This window comes from Rhinopithecus bieti, unplaced genomic scaffold (assembly GCF_001698545.2).
Source record: "Rhinopithecus bieti isolate Rb0 unplaced genomic scaffold, ASM169854v2 scaffold_41082, whole genome shotgun sequence".
In the NCBI taxonomy this organism is placed as follows: Eukaryota; Metazoa; Chordata; class Mammalia; order Primates; family Cercopithecidae; genus Rhinopithecus; species Rhinopithecus bieti.
In genome coordinates, this window is record NW_016817890.1 from 187342 (window position 1) to 208671 (window position 21330).

At 50.3% G+C, this 21330-nt stretch overlaps 1 protein-coding gene and 1 pseudogene across 15 annotated transcripts in view; one reads left to right on the forward strand and one right to left on the reverse strand.

Moving 5' to 3' along the window:
• The window catches only part of RCC1 (regulator of chromosome condensation 1), a 33989-nt gene that overhangs the window by 11408 nt on the left and 1251 nt on the right, over positions 1-21330 (reverse strand). For 2 of the 15 annotated variants that reach the window (XM_017856381.1, XM_017856388.1), the window contains exon 2: positions 14369-14507. The exons of 2 other annotated variants lie outside the window; for them this stretch is intronic. In XM_017856381.1, the coding sequence (XP_017711870.1) occupies positions 14369-14397 (29 nt within the window). In that variant the 5' untranslated portion in view covers positions 14398-14507. Of the gene's footprint in view, positions 1-8005; positions 8030-12479; positions 12621-12944; positions 13012-14368; positions 14508-21330 lie in introns of those variants that run through there. 11 more of the 15 variants (XM_017856389.1, XM_017856383.1, XM_017856390.1 and 8 more) reach the window with 8 other exon arrangements.
• On the forward strand, positions 480-2098 carry LOC108518140 (thioredoxin-dependent peroxide reductase, mitochondrial-like; annotated as a pseudogene).

Consider the following 21330-nt stretch of genomic DNA (forward strand, 5'->3'; position numbering starts at 1 on the left):
AAAAAAAAAAAAAAAAAAAAAAAAAAAAAATTAAAGCATTGAAGAACAACATTAAGTGAAATATCCATCATAACTCCATTCAACCCCGTGTAAGCACCAGTAACTTTGGTAATGTGTTACTGTTATAATCAGAGGGGGAGAAAAGCTATTATCTTTTCTTATGTGATTGATTTTTTTAGAGACAAGGTGCCACCACACCTGTAATCCTAGCACTTTGGGAGGTCGAGGCGGGAAGATCGCTTGAGCCCAGGACTTCAAGACCAGCCTGGGCAACATGACGAAACCCCATCTCTATCCAAAAAATTACAAAAATTAGCCAGGCATGGTGGTGCACGTCTGCAGTCCCAGCTACTCAGGAGGCTGAGGTGGGAGGATGGCTTCAGCCTGGGAGGCTGAGGCTGCAGTGAGCTGAGGTTGTGCCATTGCACTTCAGCCTGGGTGACAGAGTGAGACCCTGTCTCAAAAAAACAAAAATACACATGCACTTTAAGACGGCAGCTGCTGTGGGAAGGTGGTTCCGAGCATCAGCTGCCAGCATGTGAGTGTCATTCCTTGGGGTATTTCTGCCACTGCAGCCATCAGGCCTGCTGCTTCTGGAAGAACAAGTTTGACAAACATGTTGTGGTCTGGTTCCGGTCAAGCAACATTCTGGCACCAGTTCCTCATACTGTGCACCTGATGTCACCCAGCATGTGCCCTATTTTAAGGGTACAGCCGTTGTCAATGGAGAGTTCAAAGACTTAAGCCTTGATGACTTTGAGGGGAAATATTTGGTGCCTTTCTTCTATCCTTTGGATTTCTTTTTTTTTTTTCAAGATGGAGTCTTGCTCTGTCACCCAGGCTGGAGTGCAGTGACACGATCTCGGCTCACTACAACCTCCGCCTCCCAGGTTCAAGCGATTCTCCTGCCTCAGCCTCCCCAGTAGCTGGGACTACAGGCGCCTGCCACCACGCCTGGCTAATTTTTGTATTTTTAGTAGAGACAGGATTTCACCATGTTGGTGAGGCTGGTCTTGAACGCTTGAACTCAGGTGATCCACCCGCCTCAGCCTCCCAAAGTGCTCAGATTACAGGCGTAAGCCACCGTGGTGGATTCCCACTTTAGCCATCTTGCCTGGATAAATACACCAAGAAAGAATGGCGGTTTGGGTCACATGAACATCACACCTTTGTCACATTTCACTAAGCGAATTCCCAAGACCACGGTGTGCTGCTAGAAGGTCTTGGTCTTGCACCAAGAGGTCTCTTCTTTTTATTTATTTATTTATTTATTTATTTATTTATTTATTTATTTATTTTTTGAGACAGAGTCTTGCTCAGTCGCCCAGGCTGGAGTGCAGTGGCGCAATCTCGGCTCACTGCAAGCTCCGCCTCCTGAGTTCCCGCCATTCTCCGGCCTCAGCCTCCCAAGTAGCTGGGACTACAGGCGCCCACCGCCACGCCCAGCTAATTTTTTGCGTTTTTAGTAGAGACAGGGTTTCACCATGTTAGCCACGATGGTCTCGGTCTCCTGACCTCATGATCCGCCCGCCTCAGCCTCCCAAAGTGCTGGGATTACAGGCGTGAGCCCGGCCCAAGAGGTCTCTTCATAATTGACCCCAGTGGAGTCATCAAGCACTTAAGTGTTTTTTGTTTTGTTTTTTGAGACGGAGTCTCGCTCTGTCGCCCAGGCTGGAGTGCAGTGGCACAATCTTGGCTCACTGCAAGCTCTTGCCTCTCAGGTTCACACCATTCTCCTGCCTCAGCCTCCCAAGTAGCTGGGACTACAGGTGCCCACCACCATGCCCGGCTAATTTTTTTTATTTTATCAGTAGAGATGGAGTTTCACTGTGTTAGCCGGAATGGTCTCGATCTCCTGACCTCCTGACCGCCTCAGCCTCCCAAAGTGCTGGGATTACAGGCGTGAGCTACCGCACCCGGCCGCACTTGAGTGTTAATGATCGCCCAGTGGGCCGAAGTGTGGAAGAAACCCTCCTCTTGGTGAAGGCATTCCAGTATGTAGAAACCCATGGAGAAGTCTGCCCAGTGAATTGGACACAGGATTCTCCAACAATCAAGCCAAATTCAGCTGCTTCCAAAGAGTATTTTCAGAAGGTAAATCAGTAGCTTGCCCATGTGTATCTTCACCTTCTCACCCCAGAGAAGAACCACAGTTGAAACCTGCTTTTATCATTTTAAAGATGATTATTTGTGGCCTGGAGTGGTGGCTCACGCCTGTAATCCCAGCACTTTGGGAGGCTGAGGTGGGAGAATCACCTGAGGTTGGGAGTTTGAGACCAGCCTGACCAACAGAGAGAAACCTTGTCTCTACTAAAAATACAAAATTAGCCGGGCGTGGTGGCGCATGCCTGTAATCCCAGCTACTCGGGAGGCTGAGACAGGAGAACTGCTTGAACCCAGGAGGTGGAGGCTGCAGTGAGCCAAGACTGCACCACTGAACTCCAGCCTGGGCAACAACAGTGAAACTCCATCTCAAAAAAAAAAAAAAAAAAGATTGTTTGTAGGCTGGGCACGGTGGTTCACGCCTGTAATACCAGCACTTTGGGAGGCTGAAGTGGGTGGATCACCTGAGGTCAGGAGTTCGAGACCAGCCTGGCTAACATGGTGAAACCCCTTCTCTACTAGAATACAAAAATTAGCTGGGCATGGTGGCGGGTGCCTGTAATCCCAGCTACTCGGGAGGTTGAGGCAGGAGAACTGCTTGAACCCAGGAGGCAGAAGCTGCAGTGAGTGGAGATTGCACCACTGCACTCCAGCCTGGGCAACAGAGCGAGACTTCCTCTCAGGAAAAAAAAAAAAAAAAAAGAGAGAGAGATCAGGCCTGTGCGGTGGCTCACGCCTGTAATCCCAGCACTTTAGGAGGCTGAGGTGGATCATGAGGTCAGGAGATCGAGACCACCCTGGCTAACATGGTGAAACCCCGTCTCTACTAAACAAAATAGAAAAATCTAGCTGGGCATGGTGGCGGGCGCCTGTAGTCCCAGCTACTGGGGAGGTTGAGGCAGGAGAATGGTGTGAACCCAGGAGGCGGAGCTTGCAGTGAGCCGAGATCATGCCACTGCACTCCAGCCTGGGCAACAGAGCGAGACTCCGTCTCAAAAACAAAACAAACAAACAAACAAACAAAATTAGCTGGGTGTGGTGGTGTGCTCCTGTAATCCCAGCTACTCGGGAGGCTGAGGCAGGAGAATCGCTTGAACTTGGGAGGCGGAGGTTGTGGTGAGCTGAAATCGCACCACTGCACTCCAGCCTGGGTGACAGAGCAAGACTCTGTCTCAAAACGAAACAAACAAAAACAAAAAAGAACAACAAAAAAAGAGATCAAAGCTGTATATGCAGTCACACCAAAATACAAACACCAAGTATGACAGAAACGGGGAAAGGAAACCATGTACGGGTGATTAGGAGGGGCGGCAGTAGGAAGATGCAGGGCAGCTGAAAGCCTCGGCCCCTCCACACTCCTAGTCTTTTAACGGCTGCTGCTGCTTCCCAAGACTTCCATGTCTTCTCCAGGCTGCTGGGAATACAGACATGCTCCCCAGCTCTCTAATTCTAATCCAGCCCAAATTGTGTCCAATGCCTTTTATTTTCCTCTAAACATACAGCTCTGGAAATAAATTTATATATATATATATATATTTTTTTTTTTTTACACAGGGTCTCACTCTCTGTCACCCAGGCTCAAGAGCAGTGGCACAATCATGGCTCATTGCAGGTTTGATTGACCTCTTGAGCTCAGGTGATCCTCCCACCTCAGCCTACAAGATAGCTGGGACTACAAGTCTGCATCACAATTCCCAGCTCATTTATTTTTATTTATTTATTTTTTTTGAGACGGAGTCTCGCTCTGTCGCCCAGGCTGGAGTGCAGTGGCGCGATCTCCACTGACTGCAAGCTCTGCCTCCTGGGTTCACACCATTCTCCTGCCTCAGCCTCCTGAGTAGCTGGGACTACAGTCACCCGCCACCTCGCCCGGCTAGTTTTCTGTATTTTTAGTAGAGACGGGGTTTCACCATGTTAGCCAGGATGGTCTCGATCTCCTGACCTCGTGATCCGCCCGCCTTGGCCTCCCAAAGTGCTGAGATTACAGGCTTGAGCCACCGCGCCCGGCCACTAATTTTTATAATTTTGTAGAGACAGGGTTTTGCTAAGTTGCCCAGGCTCGTCTAGAACTCCTGGGCTCAAGCGACCTACCTGCCTCAGTCTCCCAAAGTGCTGGGATTACAACAGGGGTGAGCCACCATGCCCGGCTGGAGCCATCGCTTTAAGGTTATAAAAAACAGTCAAGTTGCCTAAGCCTTTACTTAATGTTACAAAGGGAGGGAGAACTCCAAGAGCCCTTCTCAGTCTCAGCTGTGGGCCTAACCAGCAGCCCTCTCATTCCTTCCTTCTAGTGGTTCCCAAAAGCCCAGCCTCTCGAGCTCTCCCCTCCATGGTACATGGACACAAGGCCAGGCACTTTTCTGCTGATTATCCTGTGGAAGGAGAACAAAATACTAAAGATGGGAAAGTAACCAAGGGCCCAGAAGCCTGACAAGCCTCTGCAGGCTGAGCTTCTGCAGGCTGTCACTGGCCCAGTTCTGACTGATGAGTTGGCAGTTCTGAACTTCACCCAACTTTTATTCTCCCAGAGCTGGGAATCCTGCAACCTGTCTTTTGAGACCCCTTGTCCCACACTAAAAATGCACATTCTTTGGGATTAGAGGGAACTGGATTCACCTTCCAGAGCTTGTGGCTGGCCAGTGGCCTTAACCTCTCTGAACTGTATCCTCATCTATAAAAGGAGATGAAATGACTACTTCTCAGGGCTGTCATCAAGACTGAATGAAATGGTTGTTAAATCCACAAATATTTATAGTGCTTACTGCTACTAAGTGAGGAGACCACCCCTCATATTGTCTCATGCCCAATCTCTGCCTTCAAAGAAAGAAGTAAAAACTAAAAGGCAGGCCGGGCGCGGTGGCTCAAGCCTGTAATCCCAGCACTTTGGGAGGCCGAGACGGGCGGATCATGAGGTCAGGAGATCGAGACCATCCTGGCTAACACGGTGAAACTCCGTGTCTACTAAAAAAAAATACAAAAAACTAGCCGGGCGAGGTGGCGGGCGCCTGTAGTCCCAGCTACTCGGGAGGCTGAGGCAGGAGAATGGCATAAACCCGGGAGGCGGAGCTTGCAGTGAGCTGAGATCCGGCCACTGCACTCCAGCCTGGGCAACAGAGCGAGACTCTGTCTCAAAAAAAAAAAAAAAAACTACAAGGCAGAAATGAAATCCACAGGCAGACAGCCCGGCACCGCACCCTGGATCTGGTTAAAGATCTACCCCTGACCTAACCAGTTATGTTATCTATAGATTCCAGACATTGTTTGGAAAAGCACTGTGAAAATCCCTGTCCTGTTCTGTTCTGTTCTGATTACCCGTGCACGCAGCCCCCAGTCAGCAGCCCCAGTCACGTACCCGCTGCTTGCTCAATCAATCATGACCCCTCACGCAGACCCCTTAGAGTTGTAAGCCCTTAAAAGGGACAGGAATTGCTCACTTGGGGAGCTCAGTTTTTGGAGACATGAGTCTTGCCAAAGCTCCTGGCCGAATAAAGCCCTTCCTTCTTTAACTCGGTGTCTGAAGGGTTTCGTCTGTGGCTTATCCTGCTACACTATTGCTTGGCTTTGGGCCAGGAGGTGTAGCAAGGATAAAGGAGACTAACCCTTTTTTACTCTCATAATTTGTTCATCCTTTTTATTTATTTTTGAGACAGGGTCCTGCCCAGACTGGAGTGCAGTGGCATGATCATGGCTCACTGCAGCCTCAACCACCTGGGCTTATGCCATCCTGGGTAGCTGGGACTACAGGTGCGCACCACCACGCCCGGCTAATTTTTGTATATTTTGTAGAAGCAATGTCTTGCTATGTTGCCCAGGCTGGTCCCGAACTCCTGGGCTCAAGCGATTCTCTGGCCTTAGACTCCTAAAGGTGTTATTATAGGTGTGAGCCACCATGCCCGGCCTTTTATTTTATTCTTTTAAGAGAGGGGGTCTCACTCTGTGACCTAGGCTAGAGTGCACTGGTGCAATTACCTCACTGCAGCCTCAAACTCATGGACTCAAGTGATCTTCCCACCTCAGCTTCCCAAGAGGCTGGGATCATGGGCACATGCCACAGAACTTGGCTTGATTTGTTCATCCTAAAAAAGTCCAGGGGATTCTTGGCAGGCCTGCCCAGGATCCCCCTATGAGTTGGCCAAACACAAAGACTCCCAGGCTTGGGCTTAAATGACCAGGTAGATGGTAGACTTCCATGTAGTGAGATAGAGAACACTGGTGAACAAACAGGAGAGACGTGAAGCTCCATGTTGCTAGGTATTTTCATTCAATCTGAAGTGCTTGGGCGCCATCCCAGAAAGGATGTCAGATGGACTAGGGGTGTGGAATATGAGGCACCCTTGTGGCTGGGCACGGTGGCTCATGCCTGTAATCCCAGCACATTGGGAGGCCAAGGTGGGCAGATCACCTGAGGTCAGGAGTTCGAGACCAGCCTGATCAACATGGAGAAACCCCATCTCTACTAAAAACACAAAATTAGCCGGGCGTGGTGGCGCATGCTATAATCCCAGCTACTCGGGAGTCTGAGGCAGCAGAATCGCTTGAACCCGGGAGGTGGAGGTTGCGGTGAGCCGAGTTTGCGCCAGTGCACTCCAGCCTGGGCAACAAGAGTGAAACTCTATCCCTCCACCAAAAAAAGAGGCACCTTTGTTTTAGATAGACAGCTGTGTGCCAAGGCAAATATCCCATCAGTTTATCAGAATAATCTGTAGCAGTCTGGTGTGCCTGGGAGGGAGACTGCATTAGCATGAAAAAGTACTCACAACAAGAAGTCAGGAGAAAAAAGCAGGAAACAATTATGTCAACACAGTTGGTGCTGATGGCTGGGCTGCCATGAGCACAGCTTGGAATGCAGTCAGACACATAAGGGTTATATGAAGTGTTGGTGTCATGGGGCATTAACCAAAAAATCTGTTATCGTGGATGGAACAGACCCAGTCAGTCAACATCTCCTTAGTTATCTGTGTTTGGCTAATACTTTGGAGCGTTTCACTACAAGCTGGCCACAATGATCCCACTCTACAGAGAAGAAAACTGAGGCTCAGAAAGGTCAAGCATGTTACTCAAGATTGGAAGAGGAGGCCAAGATCTGAATCAAGTTAGTCAGACTCCAGAGCTGGTGCCCTTGAGTGTTATTAGAAATTTCTTCTGCCTCCAGTCGGGCGCGGTGGCTCATGCCTGTAATCCCAGCACTTTGGGAGGCCGAGGCGGGTGGATCAGGAGGTCAGGAGATTGAGACTGTCCTGGCTAACACAGTGAAATCCCGTCTCTACTAAAAATACAAAATACAAAAAATTAGCTAGACGTGGTGGCGGGCGCCTGTAGTCCCGGCTACTCAGGAGGCTGAGGCAGGAGAATGGAGTGAACCCGGGAGGCGGAGGTTGCAGTGAACCGAGACCACGCCACTGCACTCCAGCCTGGGTGACACAGCGAGACTCAGTCTCAAAAAAAAAAAAAAAAAAAAAGAAATTTCTTCTGCCTCATTCCTCCCCATGCTCCCTAGTAGTCTCTCAGCTTGCCTGGAACTGTCTCTCTTCCTCCTTTCCCTAGGAAAGACAGCAACTTGTTGCTGGTCTTCTGGTCCCCACCCTCATCCCCTCATCTCATTCTCCAAGTCATTCGTGATAAATAAATGTGTGTGAGTGTGTGTGTACATTTTGAGACAGGGTCTCACTCTGTTGCCTAGGCTGTAGTGCAGTAGCACGTACATGGCTCACTGCAACCTCTACCTCCTAGGCTCAAGCGATCCTCCTGCCTCAGCATCCAAGCGTCCAGAGTAGCTGGGACTACAGGCATGTACCACCATGCTTGGCTAATGTGTAATTTTTTTTTTTTTTTTTTGTAGAGACAAGATCTCATATGTTGCCCAGGCTGGTCTCAAACTCCCGGGCTCAAGTGATCCTCCTACCTCGACCTCCCAAAGTGATGGGATTACAGGCGTGAGGTACCGTGCCCGGCCTCATTCGTGATCTTTCCAAACCTCAAACCAGAAGCAAGCTGCTGGCCTGCTTGGACTCCTTAGTGGTTCCCTTTGCCTGGAAGATAAAGCCCACATTTCTTAGCTTGGTATTAGAGGTCTCCAACATCGGGTACTGACAGAACCTTTAGCTTCACGTCCCATCTACCACATCCTCCCGTCTCTTCCCACACAATCTGCTTGCCAGACCCACCAGGCCAGAATGCTAACTGTCCTCTCCATACTGTTTGCATCTCTTTACCTTGAAAGCCTTCCTATCCCTTATCCCACTGGAAGAACATCTACTGGTGTCTCAAAGTCACCTCCTCTGATCCCTCCTCCATCCTGAACTAGTCATTCTCTCTGAGAAACTGGAACAGACTTTTAGATCACAATCACTTTACATGCCTATCCACCACACCAATTAACTTCCTAAAAGCCCCTGGGGGCACCGGTCGACTCACTGTATCTTCCATATGCAAAACCCTTTTACTTCTCACAGGAAGCTGAAGAAGGCAGCACTGTCACTCCTATTTCCCAGTTAAGGAACTGAGGCTCAGGAAGATAACTTTATTGGCCTAAGTTCACATAGCAAGTAAAGGGGAGCCTAGAAAAACCACCCAGGCCTATCTGACTGATTCTGAAGGCTGACCATGGTCCAGGCAGGGGCTAAGGCAGCCTGGACAGGCCTCCCCAGGATCCCCTACGCGCTTGGCCAAGTCCCAGAAGCAGAGAGCAGAAGCCAGCTGAGAAGGAGAGGACAGTGAGACCAGAGAGGAGACACTGAGGCAGCTGAGGCCTGAGGGAAGGTGGGGTGGGTGGTGACAGACCCGACGACAGACATGGGGTAGGACAGTGGCAACAACTCCCTGCTGCGGTGGAGATGGCCCCTGAGTGCTCGTTGAGTCCCAGAGGAGAGGCTTCCTCTCCAAAATGGAAGACTTGAGGCCCTGCACTAGGCTACTGTGAGCAATCGCCAGGGAAGGGCAGGGGATGGAGGGCTACCTTCTTTTCTTTTTTTTTTTTGAGACGGAGTCTGGCTCTGTCGCCCAGTCTAGAGTGCAGTAGCGCAATCTCAGCTCACTGCAAAGCTCCGCCTCCCGGGTTCACACCATTCTCCTGCCTCAGCCTCCCGAGTAGCTGGGACCACAGGCGCCCGCCACCACGCCCGGCGAATTTTTTGTATTTTTAGTAAAGACCAGGTTTCACTGTGTTAGCCAGGATGGTCTCGATCTCCTGACCTCGTGATCCACCCGCCTCAGTCTCTCAAAGTGTTGGGATTACAGGCGTGAGCCACCGCGCCCGGCCAGATGGCCACTTCTAAAAGGTGGAGCCCTGTTCCCCCGGTACCTGCCTGCACAGCCTCTACAGCACAAATGGGTCTTTTGTACAAACTTCTCTCACTGCTCTGGGTGTGTTTTCCTTTTTCTTCTTCTTCTTTTTTTTTTTTTTTTTTTTTGAGATGGAGCCTCACTCTGTTGCCCAAGCTGGAGTTCAGCAGCATGAGCTCAGCTCACTGCAACCTCCGCCTCCCAGGTTCAAGCGATTCTCCTGCCTCAGCCTCCCTAGTGCTGGGACTACAGGCGCATGCCACCACGCCTGGCTAATTGTTCTGTATTTTTAGTAAACACGGGGTTTCACCATGTCGGCCAGACTGGTCTTGAACTCTTGAACTCCTGACCTCAGGTGATCTGCCCAGCTCAGCCTCCCAAATTGCTGGGGTTAGTCGTGAGCCACCGAGTCTGGGCTCTCTCTCTCTCTCTCTGCCTGTGTTTTCTTTCTTTTCTTTTTTTTTTTGAGATGGAGTCTTGCTCTGTCGCCCAGGTTGGAGTGCAATGGCGCGATCTCGGCTCACTGCAAGCTCCGCCTCCAAGGTTCATGCCATTCTCCTGCCTCAGCCTCCCAAGTAGCTGGGACTACAGGTGCCCGTCACCATGGCTGGCTAATTTTTTTTTTTTTTTTTTTTAGTAGCGACGGGGTTTCACCATGTTAGCCAGGATGGTTTCAATCTCCTGACCTCGTGATCCACCCGCCTCGGCCTCCTAAAGTGCTGGGATTACAGGCGTGAGCCACCGCGCCCGGCCTGTGGCTGTTTTCTTAACCTGGCAGTGTCTGGGCTGGGAATAAGGAGTCGGCTTTTAGCATCATGCTTCCCTGCCCAGCCCCACCCAACACAGCTTCCATCTTCAAGGAGCATACAGTCTGTGGGAGAAGAGTTAGACAGTCACAGATAAGTCGGCTACAGAGTCAGCTTCCACCATCAGGCACTCCAGAATGCCCACAGCTGCCCTTTGAGGTGAGCAGATTCATCCTGGTTTTACAGCTAAGGGGAAGATGAGGCTCAGGGAAAGGTGACCCAGGTCACACAGAGGTGCAATGAAACCCCAGTCTCATGACCCTGCTCCACCAGAGCCAGAGCTGCCCTACCCCACCTCACTTTCCCTATTTATTGAAGAAAGTGGGTAGGCACGCCAGTCTAGACAGTCTGCCTGGAGTTGGGTGCTCCTGCCCTGACCTCCAGTGACCTCACTACAGCCTCAATTTCTGTAAAAGGAGACAGAGCCCTCCCAGACCACTGCAGCTGTGCCCTCCGTCCCCCACCCCAGGAGGGAGAACTTGCCTGCCAGACTCAGGCTGAAAAATCTCTTTGTGTGAAAGGTCCCCAGGAGGGAAGGGAGGAGAGGGCTTGTGTGTCAACAATATACATTCGGTGAGCTGCTGTTATGCCAGGCACAGAGCTGGTATATTTCACACTAGGAGTTTCTCACTTGGGATCCCCATTGGATACAACCTGTGCTTGGGTCTCTGTGTTCATTTCTCCTGGGGGAAGAGACCCACAACTTCCACTAGATGTTGGAATCACTGCTTTATGAAAATTATAGGATATTACTATTTGGGAGGCTGAGACAGGAGAATCGCTTGAACCCGGGAGGTAGAGGCTGCAGTGACCGAGAGCACGACACTGCACTCCAGCCTGGGCGATAGAGCAAGATTCCGTATCAGGAAAAAAAAAAAAAAAAATGGCCGGGTGCGGTGGCTCACCTGAGGTCACGAGTTCGAGACCAGCCTGGCCAACATAGTGAAACACCGTCTCTACTAAAAAAAACAAAAAACAAAAATTAGCGAGGCCTGGTGGCGCTGTTCCTGTAGTCTCAGCTACTCGGCAGGCTGAGGCAGAATTGCTTGAACCTGGGAGGCGGAGGTTGCAGTGAGCCGAGATCGCCTGGGTAATAATTGCGGAAAATCTGTCTCAAAAAAAATAAGGCCGGGCGCGGTGGCTCAAGCCTGTAATCCCAGCACTTTGGGAGGCCGAGATGGGTGGATCACGAGGTCAGGAGATCGAGACCATCCTGGCTAACATGGTGAAACCCCGTCTCTACTAAAAAATACAAAAAACTAGCCGGGCATAGTGGCGGGTGCCTGTAGTCCCAGCTACTCGGGAGGCTGAGGCAGGAGAATGGCATAAATTCGGGAGGCGGAGCCTGCAGTGAGCTGAGATGCGGCCACTGCACTCCAGACTGGGTGACAGAGCGAGACTGTCTCAAAAAAATAAATAAATAAATAAAAATAAAAAAAGTATATCCTCACCACATGCCCCCTACCATTGCTATAAAGATAAGGAAACCAATTATCTGGGGGACTGGGTGGGTTGCCCAAGGGCATCTGATGAGAAAGTTGTAAAGAGGAACAGAACAGGATTCCTGCTCTTGGGAGGTCTTTGAAACAAGAGCCTCGGGAACTCCTAATTTATCTGTCCAGGTTTCACTCTGATGTCCTTCTTGGGGCAATCCTTCCCTGCCTCCTCCATCCCGCAGTGTTCCTTAGCCCTGCACCCAAGACCCTTCATGACCCAGCCCCTGCTGTATCATCTTGTTACTCTCCTCCTCTAGACACCTCAAGACCTGTGATATCCCTGACCATAATATCTATACCTTCATGCCTTTGCACGTGCAGTCCCTCTGCCTGAATCACCCAATCCCCACTACCCTCAGACTGCCCGAAAAACTCTGTTCCTTCAAAACCCCATTCAAGAGTCACTTCACCTAGAAAGCCATCCCTGAGCCTCCTGGGTAGGGCGGGGGGTCCCCCTGAGGATTCCCGTAACACCCCACACACTCAACTTTTGCTAGGGCACACAAGTCACACGTGGTCGAAGTTAGGTCAATATGTGATGAATGAAGACTTGCCAGTAGCGTTCGTCACCCGGGCTCCTGGGCATAGTTCGCTAATGACACGGGCCTGCCCTTCTCACCACTGTCCCCCAGCCCCGCAAGAGCGGTACGGAATAGATGGCCAGCAAATAATTTGCTGACAGACTGAGCTGCTGCGGAGTTCGAGACACACGGCTCCCAAAGGTCCACAGCGGTGCCTGGGTGCCCGCCGACGCTGGGACTTCTCTCGCCGCAGCAGACCCCCAACTACCCACCCTCGAGCTCCGAAAATTCACCCTCTCTCGGGCAGGGCTCCCTCTCAGCTCTGCAAACCGCCTTCTCCAAACGCATGCTGGACAAAACCATCCTCCTCGCGGCAGAGACCCATCCCCCGCCCAGGCGGCCGCGCGCACCCGGCCCATCCCACTGGCGCCGTTTGAATCTCCCGCCTGCGCGGGTGCCGCGGTGCGGGCGTGAGAGGCGCGGCGGCGGAAGGGCCGCGCGGCCCTAGCTCCGACGAGGCGGGGCCCAGCGGCCGCTCGAGCGCCCCGCGGGGCCGGGGACTCGCGAGCCCGCATCGCGCCTTCCTGCCTCCGGGCTTCACGTGGGGCCAGCGCCGCGCGACACGGGCGAAAGCGAGCAGCGACCTAGGCCCGCGTGGACCGGCCCATGCTCCAGCTGTGGCCGGCCCGCGCACCGCCCTCTGCCCGGATCCTCCGCGCGCCCTGAGCGAGACCTACCTCGGTGCACGTCGGCCACAAGGAACTCCAGCGCTCCCCGCCGGGCCGCGAACTGCCCCAGAGCATGCGCTCTGCAGGCCTCTGGCCCCGACCCGGGCGAGAAAGGAAAACAAAGAGCCCGGCGGCCCCTGGCGGCCATGCCAGGATCTGCATGTGGCGCGTTCCCGGGCTTGGGGGAGCTCTTGGCCAGGCTGGCTCCCCTGGCCCGGTTCCAGTGGGTGTGTATTTTGGAAACCCCAAATCGGGACACGTGGACTAACAACCAGAAAGACTCCTTGACTTCGGTCTGTTTAGGAAAATCTCGTGCGGTAGGGTCTGTATGGAGAAAAAAGATACTCATCTTCCCTACCCTCAAGAGGGCATGGAGAAGGATGAAAAATCAGACTATCAGCAACCACACAGCGCTATGACCGTGATACCCACGGGGCATCTTACTCAGCCCGGGGCTTAAGAACGGCTTTCCAAGTTAAGTCTAGGAGGGCAGGACATCCTAGGAGAAGCGACGTTTGCAATGACAGGGAACCATGAGAACCCAGGGAGGTTGTGGGAAACTGCCAAATAGATGGGAGCAGAGGGTGCCTGTGGGAGTGACAGATCATGGATGCAGGGTCTTGTGTGTCTAAGGGGTCCAGCCTGTATCCTGAGGCAGTGGGGATATATGAGGATCTGGGCACGGGAATGGCATGATCAGATTTTTTTCCCCGTGAGTTAACATCAGATGGGTATGTGCCCGTGTCTTAAGGTTTGAGGGAGGCACATCTCACATGCGTGTGAACACCCAGTCATCATTCTTATGAGCTACAAAAGCATCCCGATATGATCAGATCTTATAGAACAAAATAGAGAATGGACTTGGGCAAAACGGGAGCCAAGTGGGGAGGAGCAAGTGGAACGAGAGAGACCAGATAAAATAGGAGATAAGGGTGTGAGTTGGGGTTGGGTTGGAGATGGAAAACCGGTACCAAGGAAAGGCTGTCTCTTGTTAACACACCCATTCTTCAGGATGGATACAAACAGTTCTTCAGGATTTCAGGTGTTCCCTGAAACCCTTGCAAATGATGTTTTCTCGATTTCATGTTGATTCAGACTCTGTCATTCTACTGCACCCAAAGTCTAGATGGACACTTTTGATGAGTTCTTACCAACTGAACTTTTTTTTTTTTTTTTTTTAGATCGAGTCTCGCTCTTGTCAGCCAGGCTGGAGTGCAGTGTTGTGATCTCGGCTCACTGCGACCTCTGCCTGCCGGGTTCAAGCAATTCTCCTGCCTCAGCCTCCTGAATAGCTGGGATTACAGGTGACTGCCACAACACCTGGCTAATTTTTGTACTTTTAGTAGAGACGGGGTTTCGCCATGTTGGCTAGGCTGAATTTCTTCTATGCAGAACCTGCCACAAAGGACTCCCCTGACTTCAGAGTTTCTTACCTCTCCAAGTTTACCTCTGCCTCCATCATGGACTCCTCTTTTGGATGATGTACTGTGAAATTTCTCCAACTTTTAACCCTGGGATCTCTGATCTCCCTCTCTCTCTCTGCTGTCTTCCTCCAAGATCTTATTCATGTAGCTTCATGTAATAATAATGAGTGATGATGATGATTATTGCCTATTTTATAAGACCCTTTATTTTGTTAACTACAGAAACATATCCATGTCAGCTCATTTGTTCCTCATGAAAACCTCATGGCAGTTGGAATATAAGAAAACTGAAGTTTAGGCCGGGCGCGGTGGCTCAAGCCTATAATCCCAGCACTTTGGGAGGCCGAGATGGGCGGATCACGAGGTCAGGAGTTCGAGACCATCCTGGCAAACACGGTGAAACCCCGTCTCTACTAAAAAATACAAAAACTAGCCGGGCGAGGTGGTGGCACCTGTAGTCCCAGCTACTCGGGAGGCTGAGGCAGGAGAATGGCGTAAACCCGGGAGGCGGAGCTTGCAGTGAGCTGAGATCCGGCCACTGCACTCCAGCCTGGGCGACAGAGCGAGACTCCGTCTCAAAAAAAAAAAAAAAAAAAAAAAAAAAAGAAAACTGAAGTTTAAAGAGGTAAAGCAAGTTTTCTGGGGTCATCGCACAAGTGGTGGAAGGTGACCTGAACTCTTTTTTGTTGTTTTTGACATGGAGTCTCACTCTCTTGCCCAGGCTGGAGTGCAGTGGCGTGATCTCGGCTCACTGCAACTGGGTTCAAGCAATTCTCCTGCCTCAGCCTCCCGAGTAGCTGGGATTACAGGCGCTCACCACGACACCCGGCTAATTTTTGTATTTTTAGTAGAGACAGGGTTTCACCATCTTGGCCAGGCTGGTCTTGAATTCCTGACCTCATGATCTACCCACCTCAGCCTCCCAAAGTGCTGGGATTACAGGCATGAGCCTCCGCACCTAGCCTTAATTTTTATACTTTTAGTAGAGATGGGGTTTCTCCATTTTGGCCAGGCTGGTCTCAAACTCCTGACCCACCCAGGCTAGAGTGCTATGGCATGATTTCAGCTTACTGCAACCTCTGCCTCCTGGGTTCAAGCGATTCTCCTGCCTCAGCCTCCCGAGTAGCTGGAATTACAGGTGCCCGCCACCATGCCCAGCTAATTTTTGTATTTTTAGTAGAGACGGGGTTTCGCCATGTTGGCCAGGCTGGTCTGGAACTCTGGACCTCAGGTGATCCACCTGCCTCGGCCTCCCAAAGTGCTGGGATTACAGGCATGAGCCACCGCACCCGGCCATTTTTTGTATTTTTAGTAGAGACCAGGTTTCACCATTTTTGCCAGGCTGGTCAGGAACTCCTAACCTCAGGTGACCTGCCCATCTTGGCCTCCCAAAGTGCTGGGATTACAGGCGTGAGCGACTGCACCTGGCATTTATTTATTTTTTAGTTTTGTATTTGCATTTTTTATTTTATTTTGAGATGGAGTCTCATTCTGTTGCCCATGCTGGAGTGCAGTGGTGCAGGCTTGGCTCACTGCAACCTCTGCCCCATGGGTTCAAGCAATTTTCCTGCCTCAGCCTCTGGAGTAGCTGGGATTATAGACACGTACCACCATGCCAGGCTCATTTTTTTATTTTTAATAGAGACAGGGTTTCACCATGTTGGCCAGGCTGGTCTTGAGCTCTTGACCTCAAGTGATTCACCCACCTTGGCCTCCCAAAGTGCTGGGATTACAGGTGTGAACTACTGCACCCTACCCCAGTTGTTTTTTTTGAGACTGAGTCTCACTCTGTCACCCAGGCTGGAATGCAGTGGCAGGATCTCGGCTCACTACAACCTCTGCCTCTCGGGCTCAAAAGATCCTCCTGCTTCAGCCTCCCGAGAAGCTGGGAACACGGATGTGCACCACCATGCCCAGCTAATTTTTTTTTTTTTTTTTTTTTTTTTGAGAGAGTCTCACTCTGTTGCCCAGGCCGGAGTGTAATGGCGTGATCTCAGCTCACTGCAATCTCTGCCTCCTGGGTTCAAGTAATTCTCCTGTTTCAGCCTCCTGAGTAGCTGGGATTACAGGTGTGCCCCTGGCTAATTGCCCATCTAATTTCTGTATTTTTGGTAGAGACAGGGTTTCACTATGTTGGCCAGGCTGGTCTTGAACTTCTGAGCATCAGCAGTCAGCCTGCCTTGGCATCCCAAAGTGTTGGGATTACAGGAGTGAGCCACTGCAACCAGCTGATATGGAGGTCCTGGTTGCAATAATGTACTGTGGGTTTTATAACATATATAAAAGTAAAATACATGACAGTATCAAAGACTATATAGTGAGAAATGGAAGAAATATTTTTATTTTTATGTATGTATGTATGTATGTATTTTTTTTTTTTTTTTTTTTGAGACGGAGTCTCGCTCTGTTGCCCAGGCTGGAGTGCAGTGGCAGGATCTCCGCCCACTGCAAGCTCCGCCTCCCGGGTTCATGCCATTTTCCTGCCTCAGCCTCCGCCTCGCTGAGTAACTGGGACTAACAGGCCGCCGCCACCAACGCATGGCTAATTTTTTGTATTTTAGTAGAGATGGGGTGTCAACTCTGTTAAGCCAGGATGGTCTCAATCTCCTGACCTTGTGATCCGCCTGCCTCGGCCTTCCCAATTGCTGGGAATTACAGGCATGAGCCACTCGTGCTGGCCAGGAAATATTTTTATATTTATTTATTATTTATTATTATTATTTTTTGAGACGGAGTCTCGCTCTGTCCACCAGGCCTGGAGTGCGTGGCGCTATCCTCTGCTCACTGCAAGCTCCACCTCCCTGGGTTCCCGCATTCTCTCTGCCTCAGCTCGCGAGTAAGCTGGGACTACAGCCCGCACGGGGCCCGGCTAACTTTTTTGTATTTTTAGTAAGGACGGGGTTTTCACCGTGGCGTCGATCCTCCCTGACCTTGTGATCCTCTCCGCCTCGGCCTCCCAAAGTGCTGGGATTACAGGCCGTGAGCCACCGCGCCCGGCCCGAAATTTTTAAGTTTTTTTTTTTTTTGAGACGGAGTCACTCTGTCGCCCAGGCTAGATAGAGTTCAGTGGCCTGTTCTCAGGTCATGGCAACCTCTGCCTCCCAGGTTCAAGCAATTCTCCTGCCTCAGCCTCCTAGTAGTTAGGACTACAGGCACGTGCCACCACGCCCGGCTAATTTTTGCGTTTTTAGTAGAGATGGGGTTTCACCATGTTGGCCAGCCTGGTCTCAAACTCCTGACTTCAGGTGATCTGCCAGTCTCAGCCTCCCAAAATGCTGGGATTACAGGCATGAGCCACCGGACTCGGCCTTTTTTTTTTTTTTTTTTTTTGAGACGGAGTCTCGCTCTGTCGCCTAGGCTGAAGTGCAGTGGCACGATCTCAGCTCACTGCTTCTAGGTTCAAGTGATTCTTCTGCCTCAGCTTCCCAGGTAGCTGAGACTACAGGCGCGCACCACCACACCTGGCCAGTTTTTTTTTTTTTTTTTCATTTTAGTAGCGGCAGGGTTTCACCATATTGGCCAGGCTGGGGAAGATTCTTATACTACAGGTGAACTGGTTTAATATCAATGGAATGTAAACTATTATAAATTAAAAATGTATAATATGGCTGGACATGGTGACTCGTGCCTGTATTCCCAGCGCTTTGGGAGGCCAAGGTGGGAGGATTGCTTGAGCCCTGGAGTTCAAGACCAGCCTGGACAACATTGTGAAACCTTGTCTCTACAAAAAATACAAAATTTAGCCAGCCATAGTGGCACATGCCTGTGGTCTTCACTACTCAGGAGACCAAGCTGGGAGGATCGTTTGAACCCAGGAGTTCCAGTTCGAGGCTGCAGTGAGTCATGATCTTGCCACTGCACTCCAGCCTGGGTGACAGAGTGAGACCCTGTTCAAAAAAAAAAAAAGTAAATCGCCTAAAGTCTCCAATTAAAAGGCAGAAACTGTCATATTGAAAAACCTAAAATGTTACCTACAAAAAATAAAATTTAAAAATAAGGCCAGGCCCAGTGGCTCATGCCTGTAATTCTAGTATTTTGGGAGGCCAAGGCAGGCAAATTGCCTGAGCTAAGGAATTTGAGACCAGCCTGGGCAACATAGTGAAACCCCATCTCTACTAAAATACAAAAAATTAGCCAGGCATGGTGGTGCATGTTGTAGTACCAGCTACACTAGAGGCTGAGACATGAGAATTGCTTGAACCTGGGAGGCAGAGGTTGCAGTGAGCTGAGATCGCACCACTGCATTTCAGCTGGGCAAAAGATTGAGAATGTGTCTCCAAAAAATAAATGAATATGTAAATAAATATGCTCAGCCAATGCTGGATCTGCAAAAAGAAAAATAATATAAAAGTAAATCCACAAATAATAAATTTGTACAAAAAGTAAAAGATACACTGTTTTGTTTTTGAGTCAGGGTTTGCTCTGTTACCCAGGCTGGAGTGCAGTGGCGTAATCACAGCTCACTGCAGCCTCCACCTCTACGGCTCAAGTGAGCCACCTCAGCCTCCCCAGTTGCTGGGATCACAGGCATACAGCACCACCCCTGGCTAATTTTTGTATTTTTTTTGTAGAGACAGGCTTTTGCTATGTTGCCTAGGCTATTGTTGTAACACTAGTCAAAAGAAAGCTGGTGGCCAGGCGTGGTGGCTCACGCCTGTGAACCCAGCAGTTTGGGAGGCCGAGGCAGGTGGATCACTTGAGGTCAGGAGTTGATGACCAGCCTGGCCAACATGGTGAAACCCCGTCTCTACTAAAAATACAAAAAAATTAGCTGGGCATGGTGGTGTGTGACTGTAATTCCAGCTACTCCAGAGGCAGAAGCTGCAGTGAACTGAGATTGTGCAACTTCACTCTGGCTTTGGTGACAGAGTGAGACTCTTGTCTAAAAAAAAAAAAGAGGCCAGGCGTGGTGGCTCACGCTTGTAATCACAGCACTTTGGGAGGCTGAGGCAGGCGGATGACGAGGGCAGGAGATCCAGACCATCCTGGCTAACACGGTGAAACCCCGTCTCTACTAAAAATACAAAAAAATTAGCCGGGCATGGAGGCATGCGCCTGTAGCCCCAGCTGCGAGACTCTGTCTCGGAAAAAAAAAAAAAGAAAGAAAGATGGAGGTATGCAGCTATGAGCAAATTGCTAAAGTTTTCTGAATTTCAGTTTATTATCAAAAAAAGAAACAAAGCCTACTTCACCATTTTGTGAGATTAAAAAAAAAAAAGCAGGAGTGGGAGACAAAGTAGATTTTACAGCAGAGTATTTAAAGGAGTCAATCAATCAAGAGACAATATCTAAAACATAGTTGTATAACTATATACAACTAATAACAGAACTTCAAAATACATGAAGCAAAAACTTATAGAACTGCTAGGAGAAATATAAAAATCCACAATTACAGTTGGAGATTTCAATATCCCTCTCTCAATATATGATAGAGCGAAGTAGATATGAAACTAGCAAGGACAGCTAGGCACTGTGGCTCACGCCTGTAATCCCAACACTTTGGGAGGCCGAGGCGGGCGGATCACCTGAGGTCAGGAGTTTGAGACCAGCCTGGCCAACATGGTGAAACCCTGTCTCTACTACAAATACAAAAATTAGCTGGCCAGGTGTGGTGGCTCGCGCCTGTAATCCCAGTACTTTGGGAGGCCGAGGCGGGTGGATCACCTAAGGTCAGGAGTTTGAGCCCAGCCTGGCCAACATGGCGAAACCCTATCTCTACTAAAAAAACACGAAAATCAGTTGGGTGCAGTGCAGGTGCTTGTAATCCCAGCTACTTGGGAGGCTGAGGCAGGAGAATCGTTTGAACCCAGGATACAGAGGTAGCAGTGAGCCCAGATCATGCCATTGCACTCCAGCCTGGGAGACAGAGAAAGACTCCATCTCAAAAAAAAAAAAGAGATCAGGCTTGAGGCTAGGGGCAGTGGCTTACGCCTGTAATCGCAACACTTTGGGATGCCGAGGCAGGCGGATCACTTAAGGTGAAGAGATCGAGACCAGCCTGGCCAACATGGTGAAACCCCCGTCTCTACTAAAAAATACAAAAAACATTAGCTGGGCATGGTAATCCCAGCTGTAATGATTACAGTAGCGCCTGTAATCCCAGCTACTTGGAAGGCTGAGGTGGGAGAATTGCTGGAACCCGGGAGGTGGAGGTTAAAACAAGCCAAGATGGCTCCATTGCACTCCCTCCTGGAGACAGAGTGAGACTCGGTGGCGAAATAAAGAAAAAAGGCCGTGCACAGTGGCTCACGCCTGTAATCCCAGCACTTTGGGAGGCTGAGGCGGGTGGTCAGGAGCTCAAGACCATCCTGGCTAACATGGTGAAACCCTGTCTCTACTAAAAATACAAAAAAATTAGCTGGGTGGCCGGGCGCGGTGGCTCAAGCCTGTAATCCCAGCACTTTGGGAGGCCGAGACGGGCGGATCACGAGGTCAGGAGATTGAGACCATCCTGGCTAATACGGTGAAACCCTGTCTCTACTTAAAAATACAAAAGAAACTAGCCGGGCGACGAGGCGGGCGCCTGTAGTCCCAGCTACTCGGGAGGCTGAGGCAGGAGAATGGCAGGAGGAGGCGGAGCTTGCAGTGAGCTGAGATCCGGCCACTGCACTCCAGCCTGGGTGGCAGAGCAAGACTCCGTCTCAAAAACAAAAAAAAAAAAAAAAAAAAAAAAAAATTAGCTGGGTGTGGCGGTGTGTGCCTGTAGTCCCAGCTGTTGGGGAGACTGAGGCAGGAGAATGGCATGAACCTGGGAGGTGGAGCTTGCAGTAAGCCGAGATCGTGCCACTGCACTCCAGCCTAGGTGACAAAGCGAGACTGTCTTTAAAAAAAAAAATCAGAATTGGATACTGTATCCTTGGTTCCTGAGAAGTCAGAAAAGAATGTTAGTTAATAAGTGATCGTGCCACTGCACTCCACCTAGAGACTCTAAGAAGCTTTTCACAGGTATCAACTCCTTTGTCCTTATTACA